This window comes from Panthera leo, chromosome B4, assembly GCF_018350215.1.
Source record: "Panthera leo isolate Ple1 chromosome B4, P.leo_Ple1_pat1.1, whole genome shotgun sequence".
Classification (NCBI taxonomy): Eukaryota; Metazoa; Chordata; class Mammalia; order Carnivora; family Felidae; genus Panthera; species Panthera leo.
Window position 1 is genome coordinate 81,656,899 of NC_056685.1, and position 9,665 is coordinate 81,666,563.

General features: G+C 36.5%; 1 protein-coding gene across 1 annotated transcript; it reads left to right on the forward strand.

Annotated features, from left to right (window-relative positions):
• Positions 1 to 4,160: 4,160 nt before the first annotated feature.
• Positions 4,161 to 5,099, forward strand: LOC122223636 (olfactory receptor 6C2-like). Its single transcript, XM_042944612.1, has one exon. The coding sequence runs from the start codon at positions 4,161 to 4,163 to the stop codon at positions 5,097 to 5,099; it is 939 nt and encodes a 312-aa protein (XP_042800546.1).
• Positions 5,100 to 9,665: the final 4,566 nt, after the last annotated feature.

Here is a 9,665-nt window from a genome sequence, read left to right on the forward strand (position 1 = left end):
CCCTCTGCACTGGTAACATACTAACATATAAAAGAAATGATGCTACTATAGAATTTGCAGGGAAGCCTGCCTCCCTGCCCAGGAAGATCAAATGTGCCCCTCTGACAAAACTAGAGAGAAACTTCCTTTACCTCTGCATCTTTTCGTCCTTTAAACTAACAGAATGACTGGGAAATCTGGTATCTGGTGCCATTTTAGACTTGCTGAGAGAAGAGGAGGCTGAAACTGGGCTCCTAATATCAGAAGCCATGGTAGTCTAGGAGAGGTCAGTCAATTGTCAGGCTTGTCTGTGAAAGAGTGCATGTGTGCACACACACTTGTGTGGAAGGTGAGGCTGGGGGTTGTGACAGGTGGAATATGAGAGTGGGAACAGAAGTACACACAGAACCCTTCACCAACTGAATGCTACTCAAACTGTGGTTCCCTCAAGGGTCTCAGATAAAGAACTATTGGAAAAGTAAGTGCGTAATTGTCATGCCACATTTTTCCAAATTCTCCAAACATGAGCAGAGGGTGAACACAGTTTTAAAATCTGGAATTCAGTTCATCATAATTGATAGTGCAGAAAAGTAGTCAACAATCATTTCTGATATGCTGTTATTTTGAAGGAACATGAAGTTAGGATTTTCTTCCCATGGTTAATTTATAACTATGAGCTGAGGAAGCTCTTAATAAAGAGAAAAATAAAAGGCAACAGAAAAGACACTGACACCCAATAATACCCTAATGTCATAGAGATAAAATAATGGCAGTATTATAAATTAACTTACAGGGAACCTCCCCTTATTCTCTATCTGTTATTTGGGTCCTTTTTGCCACTTTTCTCTTTTTTTACTCTTCTTGAATCTCTACTCTCTAGTACATGGGCAGCCTCCGTCCCAAAGGAAGACTCAGTGAGGTTTGTTCCAAACATAAGGAGCATCAAAGTCTCTCAAATATAGTCACCTGTAATAGGCAGTCAATGAAGGAATAAACTGACTCTCAGTCACTCATCCAACTTCCAAAGTGACTGAGAGTAGGTAGTTTTGCATAGGTAAGTCCTCAAGGCCTAACTGAGAACATTAATTAAACACTACTTATGGGAAGAGGGTGATAAACTGTATTATTTGTTTAATGAAACTGTTTCAAATGTTAATTGATCTGAATTCAAACTAAATAAATAACTTTTAGTCTCCCAGAGAAATTTTCCCAATATAACAGAGAGCGTTGGTATGATTGATTTCTGGGAAAAAACAAAATGTAGCAGTCTTAGATCCAAAGGATCTGCTCCCACAGACTTAACTGCATTATTAAAAGTCACAACAAGCTTCATGACTTAAAACTGTGTCGTTGAAGGTTAACACATATCATATTAGGCATTTTAAACATTAAATTCATGATCAGTCAAATGCTAATATGACTGAGTTCGTCAGTCTTTCTTATCAATGTAGAAGAATTAACATTTTGATAATAGAGGAATAATTTTAGATCCTAAGAACTTCCTAAGAGAAAGAGAAATGGAATTACAATGTCAATAGCCAGTATAAAGATTTAAACTCTTCTACAGTGGAAGGGAGGGAGGGAGAAAAATTAGGAATGGAGAAATGAACCTGACCCATCATTCTGTTTGACCTATCAGAGTCTTCTCCTGGCAAGTACATGGCAAGATACCATCCCTCCAGTAAGTCATTTCTCCTATGAGGTAAGGGGGGGAGAGGTTGTCTCTGTTCCAAAATCCTGTGAATCCTGAGCAATACGCCTTGCTAACTCAGTTTATGATGACAGATGTCACAGCCAACTTCATAAAAAGAAAAAAAAACTAGAAAAACTGAGTGAATATAGGAAAATATAAATAGCTACCAATATAACTAAGAGTGATTGCCAAGGAACAAGCATGGAGTAGTTATCATCCCAAATCCAAAGCTGCATTTTCACTGTTATCTTGTATTACAATGTCACTGAGTATGCACCAAAACGAAATATTGTCTCCTACTGGTAGCCTGAAATCTCCTTGGGGAAGCAACTTATTAATGACTGGAGCTCCAGTCTCGGTTATGATGTTCTTTAAATAACAGAGGCTCAGGAAGGGAAAAAAAATAGTTACAGACAAAGAGGAGGGGAGGTAAACCATAAGGGACTCTTAAATACAGAGAAAAAATTGAGAGTGAATGGGGGAGGGGGGGAGGGGGAAAGGGTAAAATGGGTGATGGACATTGAGGAGGGCACTTGTTGGGATGAGCACTGGGTATTCTATGTAAGTGATACATCATGGGAATCTACCTCCGAAACCAAGAGCACACTGTATACACTGTATGTTAGCCAACTTGACAATAAATTGTATTAAATAAATAAATAAATAAATAAATAGCAGAGGCTCATTAGATATTTATTTGGATAAATAAATGTAGATGATTTATTTGAGCAATGTAGGGGTAACCTAATGCAATTTTGATTCTCTGTTCAGAAAACATACACTGGGTATAACTGGGACAATTGTTTAAAACATGAGAAATTCGTTTTTGCTCTCGTGTAAAAGTGTATAGGATTTCCCTACAAACACTTAAATTATGCCCAAATTTGCTCATTTAACAATCAATTCCCCCTATTAAAACACAAAGACATATTATAGGCCCATATATCAAGTTATTATTAACTACTGATATCCTCAATGAGAATGCATTTACTGGATCTTCCTTTACAGAACAGATACCTGAGAGCAGCTGAGAGAGAAATATGAATCTCAATGAGACTAAGTTTTGACATGAAGGAGGGGGAATTTCCTGAGCACCTCTCTAATGGGATTTCTGGATAAAAAATGTAAGTTGGAGTACAGGGAGGCTTAACACTCCTGGGAGGTGCAGAAATGGACAGTGACAAGTGTCATTGAGAAAGGTAGGGTACTTTATAACTTGTTTACGAAGATTGGTTCATTATGTGTCTATTTGTTTCTGGATGTTGCTTGGGCAAGTCACAAATATCAACACTCAGAACAGAAGCAGTAGGGTTAGAGAGCTGGTTGGTAAATTAGCAAGGAAAGTTGATTTGAAGCTGGGAGCAGCAGAAATTGCTCAAAGAAGAGATCACTAAGATAAACCCTAATGCAGATTCTGAAGGCTGAGTGCACAGGGCTGCTCAGGCTGAGCAGGCTGGCAAAGAAACAAATACCACAGATCATTCCCTCTGAGCTCTATCCATGACCCAAAGCACCACAACTGGACTTATACATAAAGTATATGTAAATTTGGATTTATATTCAAGTTCCAGAAGAAGTTTCTTTATACTACCTCAGGAAACCTCTGCCTAAGCAGTCCCAACCTGGCTTTAAAATACTTTCATTGCCTAGGACACAGGGTGAAAAACAAAACTACATCTTTGTATTTTAAACTTTTTATCTCCCTATTCAGAAAAAATTCAAAGTGCAAAGAGCAGAACTAATGCTTTTAAATGAATGTGCTATTGTTAAAATTCAGCATAACAGAAGATGATCAACATAAAATACTAGTTAAACAATTGTCTAAACCTATAAAATGTACAACACCAAGGGTGAACCATAATGTAAATTATGGACTCTGATGTCTCAATGTAGTTTCACCAATCATGACAAAGGTACCACTCTGATGCGGATGCTGATAATGCAGGAGGTTATGCATTTGTGAAGGCAGGAGGTGTGTGGGAAATCTCTGTATCTTCCCCTCAATTTTCTTGTGATCCTAAGATTACTCTAAAAAAATAAGTTTTAATTTTAAAACACAAAAAAAAATACTAAGTAACAGATCCTTCTTGAAAATGGAGCATTTCAACATGGTGTGGAAAAACAAAGGAAGATAAGGATGGGGTGGGGGCTCAAAACTAACATAATTGCCTCCAGTATAAAGACAAATAAAATCTGTACAACATGGCAATATTGTTGAGAAACTGCATATCAGACATGATTTATGTTTCATTTTGTTTTTATTTGACATTTTTGTAAATATGCTTTCTAATTAGAGAGTTATAAGCACAAGATCCATATTGGATATTTCCTATAAATGTTCTCTCTGTTAACAAATTGATTATTAAGTAAAAGAAGAAAGTGCATGTGAGTAGGCTTGCCAGGATGTTTTCCTTCAGGTTCCAATACTAGCTTCTTATGATACTTCTCTCTCCAGGTGGAATCCCTCTTGATTTGGTGCAAGGCAGTAATGAGAAATTGCACAGCAGTAACAACATTCATCCTTCTGGGATTAACAGATGACCCCAAAATACAAGTTCTGCTTTTTGTATTTTTGTTTCTCACCTACATGTTGAGTGTGGCTGGAAACCTCATCATTATCACCCTCACACTTTTGGATTCCCATCTTAAAACTCCTATGTATCTTTTCCTCCGGAATTTCTCTTTCTTAGAAGTCTCATTCACCACTGTCTGTATTCCCAGATTCCTGTATATGATGACAACTGGAGACAATACTGTTACCTACAATGCTTGCGCCACCCAATTATTTTTTGTTGTCCTCTTTGGAGCAACAGAATTTTTTCTCCTTGCTGCCATGTCATATGACCGCTATGTGGCCATTTGTAAGCCCCTGCACTACACAACCATCATGAACAACAGAGTCTGTACTACCCTCATTCTCTGTTGTTGGTTCGCTGGACTGTTAATCATCCTCCCACCTCTTGGCATGGGCCTCCAGCTGGAATTCTGTGACTCAAATGTGATTGATCACTTTGGCTGTGATGCATCTCCTATTTTGCAGATAACCTGCTCAGACACAGTGTTAATAGAGAGAATTGTTTTGAGTTTTGCTGTGCTGACACTCATTATTACTTTAGTGTGTGTAGTCCTCTCCTATACATACATCATTAAGACCATTCTACAATTCCCTTCTGCCCAACAAAGGAGAAAGGCCTTTTCCACCTGCTCTTCCCATATGATTGTGGTTTCCATCACTTATGGCAGCTGTATCTTCATCTACATCAAACCTTCAGCAAAGGAAGGGGTAGCTACTAATAAAGTAGTGTCTGTGCTCACTACTTCAGTTGCCCCTTTGCTTAATCCATTCATTTATACACTTCGAAACAAACAAGTGAAAGATGCCTTCAAAGACACAGTAAAACGGATTGTATTTCTCACCAAGAAGTAAGAGACTATTGTTCTTTGAGGCTACATTGAATTAAGTTTGAATCCAAATAACCCATGAGCAACATTCATAAATTTGCCAAATAAATGGTTTAAGTTAACTAGATTCTTTCCTTTAAGCCAATTTATCCTCAAAAATCTTCTGCCCATTCTGGAAATTTTTTGAATGTACCATATCCTGAAACATGATATGACTACAGAAGAAAAAGAACAAGACTTCCAAGTACTGAATGTGTTCTACTGACATTATCGTTGATGGTGTTTAAACATAAACTCAAGGAGAACAAGACTGGATTTAGGGATACAACAACTAAGTCCTGGTCAGATAACTTCTTCAATATCCAGACTTACATTATCCCTTGATTTAAGAAGAATGTTAGTGAGAGGTGGGCAAAATGGGTGAAGGGGGTCAAGTGTATGGTGGTGGGTAGTAACTAGACTTGTGGTGGTGATCCCTTCAAAATGTATACAGATGTCAATTATAATGATATAGACCTGAAACTTATATAATGTTACATATCAACTTTACCTCAGTTTTTAAAAAAGATAAATGTTACAGATTAGGAGGCCTGATCAAAAATAAAAAATGTTACTAATTTGAGAAGGGGCATTTGGTTGCTTAGCATAAATTGACTACTGAAGATAAAATCCAGGTATCACAAAAAAAAAATAATAGAAAAAGGAGGAGACATGGGGGAGGGGCGAGTAACAGTTATTTAGGGACCTTGGACCAAATAGTTGGAATTCTTTCTCTTAAAGGGTAAAAAACAGTAATTGTGACAGTAAAGTTGTATGCTCTCATAGTACATATACAACCATTATCTATGTTTATTAAATATCATCCAGTTGCACAAATGTATTTTTTATTGTGTACCCTTTATTTTCAATTGTTCATACAAGGTAATGGCTATCATATAAGTTTCTTTTACATTTCAAAAATATTCAGGGAAAATGGAACTCCATTCTCCAAGGCCTTTCTTCTTTTTTCATTTAAAATTTCTAAAAAAACAACAAAATCCCACTAAATGTTGCCTAGCTTCCCTTCTGATAATTAATTTAAGCCTGAATCTATATGATGTATGTATTTACTTAATGGTTGGGTTGATCACTTCACCTGATTTGTGAATCTTTTTTTTTTAATTTTTTTTTAACGTTTATTTATTTTTGAGACAGAGAGAGACAGAGCATGAACAGGGGAGGGACAGAGAGAGAGGGAGACACAGAATCTGAAACAGGCTGCAGGCTCTGAGCTGTCAGCACAGAGCCCGACGTGGGGCTCGAACTCACCGACCCTGAGATCATGATCTGAGCCAAAGTCGGACACTTAACGGACCAAGCCACCCAGGCGCCCCTGATTTGTGAATCTTTAGCAGGCAAAGTTTGTATATGAATTTCATTGTTTGCTTTGAATGATAATGAAAAAAGTTAAGAATATTGTAGATTTGGGGCACCTGGGTGGTTCAGTAAGTTAAGCATCCGACTTCTGTTGTGGTCATGATCTCACAGTTCATGAGTTCAAGCCCCATGTCGGACTCTGTGTTGACAGCTCAAAGCCTGGAGCCTGCTTCAGATTCTGTGTCTCCCTCTCTCCATCCTCCCTTCCCCCCAGCCCGCTCAAAAATAAATTAACATGAAGGAGAAGGAGGAGGAGGAGAAGGAGGAGGAGGAGAAGGAGGAGGAGGGGAAGAGGAAGGGGAAAGGGAAGGGGAAGGGGAAGAATATTGTAGATTGAAAAAAATACCATACCTAACTGCCTAACTTGCCATTTAAGAACCAAGTGCAGGGCTCCTGGGTGGCTCATTCAGATGAGCATCTGACTTCAATTCAGGTGGTCATGATCTCACAATTCCTGAGTTCGAGCCCCGCGTCAGGCTCTGTGCTGACAGCTCAGAGCCTGGAGCCTGTTTCAGATTCTGTGTCTCCCTCTCTCTGCCCCTCCCCCACTCATGCTGTCTTTCTCTGTTAAAAATCAATAAACATTAAAAAAAATTTTTTTAATAAATAAACATTAAAAATTAAAAAAAAAAAAGAACCAAGTGCATCTGGATAGGTTCAATATTGGAAATTCAGTAGGTTCATGAAACAGATACTCCCCTCTTGTTCACTTACTCACTAAGAGAAAATGAAAAAGCGTTGCATTATATCAGGTCTTTGGAGCTGAGGGTAGTAAGTACATCAAACAAATGAGGTCATGCTTAGACCCAACTCTAGTTCCTAAACATAACTCAAATATTACCGAAATTGATCATGACTTTTCACTTTGCCCAGTTTGAATAATGAAAATATTCAGAACTTTCTTGAACTTAATTTTATGTGTAAGTTCCCTTCACATGGAAGGGGCACATTTTAGAGCCAGACTGCTCTCCCTCAGCTCTTCCTTCTAGATACCCATTTCAGTCACTCAGTATTATCAGTTTCTTCCATGAAAAATCCTTGTTTACATCTCAGAAAAAAGTTTCTTGTTTACATCTCATATTCCCATCATATTTCTAATCTAAAATTTTATCTCTCAACCAGAATTATCTTGACAACTGCCCAATGATATCTGTATTAGTCATCCTAAGCAATATTACAATACATAGTATCCTAAAACACTATTTTAATTCGTTTACTTCTTGCTTTAAATTTTCTAGAACCTTCTAGATCTTAGTTTTGAAACTCATTTTCTTAGCAGTCAGGAATTGCCAAAATCTATGTTCAACCGCACTAAACATTTGCTGCAATTCCTCAACATTAACCCTAATCCAAAATCTAAGCTTTTCACATGATAGTCACCTACATGAAATACCCTTAAATTTCCCCTATTCAAATCTATTTATACCCCATTCAAACATAAGTAATTTTTCAGAGCCCAGCTCAAATCCATCTTCTATTTCCCTCCTCTCATCCTTTCTTCCTCAAATGATTTCCTATTTGCATACAGCCCATTCTTGTTAATTCCACATATTTTGTCATTATTCCCCAACTGGTTTGCATTGTTTATGTTCTATACATTTAATCTTGTCTCTATAATTCTCCAAGAGCAAATACCTTTAACAAAGGAAGTATTTTAAAATTTTCTTAATAATAAATGCCAGTTTATCACTTCTATACTAGGTGTCAATTGTACAGATCTGACTGCCTAATCTGAACTCTTTTTATAAGAGGTCTCATATAGTTCAATAATACATGATAGTAGATGTTTTTAATATTTATACATTATTTCCTCAGAGTTTGACTTAACTTTGCTCCAACAATTCTAATGAAACCACATTCTCCCTTCCTGATTAGATACAAACTAATTTGGTATCACTTAATATCACTTAAACCTCACACTATAATTACCCATACTATTTCTTCTGCTTCCATCCAAGACCTGTCATCATTCTTTCATTTATTCATTCAACAATTACTGAGTAACTACTATGTGCCAGGTACTCTTTATGAACAGATAGGACAAAATTTCTGACCTCATGGAAGTTGTATTCCACCCTCAAAAAGTAAAAAGATGATGCTTATATGTAAATAGGACCTCCCAAATTCACTCTTTCCCTTAGTCTCTAGAACCCTTCTTTAAGTATGGACTTCCTGAAAATAAAAATAATCACATTGATGACATATGTCAAAGGAACAGAGAACACAACTGAAAGAGCTTCCAATGGCCAAAAGTGGAACAATTTAGTTAACAAAATAAATAAAAATTAGATAATAACCCAAAGTATAAAATAAATATCCAAGAATTCATACTGATATAAATAAATGACTGATTAATAAATAAGGGAGAAGAGATAAATCTTCTGTGCAGAAGTACTCCAAATAATTTATGTAGATACTCCATAACTTAACAGTGGAAAAACTGACAATCTCTTAGGCAATCTAGATCAATAGCAACCATCATGTCATGTTGACAGTATGTCTACTTGACATGATGTGATAAAAATGCCACTTTACCTCTGTGGTCTTCTTCCCAATAGCATCAGACAAATTCCTATGGTGGGGAATCCTATAAAATATCTGACCAACAATCCTTACAACTGTCAAGGTCTTCAAATATAAGGAAAATCTGAGAAACTGTCACAGTCAAGAGGACCCTAAAGATAACATGACAACTAAATGGAATGTGGTATCCTAAATGGGATCCTGGAATCGAAAAAAGATATTGAAAGGTGAAAACTCAGAAAATATGAATAAAATATGGATTTTATTTAATAATAATATATCAATATTGGTTCATTAATTGTAACAAATGCATCATATTTATGTTTGTGTATAATATTTATATAAGATATTAATAAAAGGGGAAACTGGACATATGATATATGGGAACCAGCTATACTACCTACTCAATTTTTCTGTAAACCTAAAACTGTCCTAAAAAAATAAGGTCTATTAAAAAATAAATATAATCCATAAGTTAAATTACAACTATTTTCCATTCTTTGGCTATTGTCGATAATGCTGCTATAAACATCAATTGATGAATGGATAAAGAAGATGTGGTATACCATGGAGTATTACTCGGCAATCAAAAAGAATGAAATCTTGCCATTTGCAACTACATGGCTGGAACTAGAGGGTATTATGCTAAGCG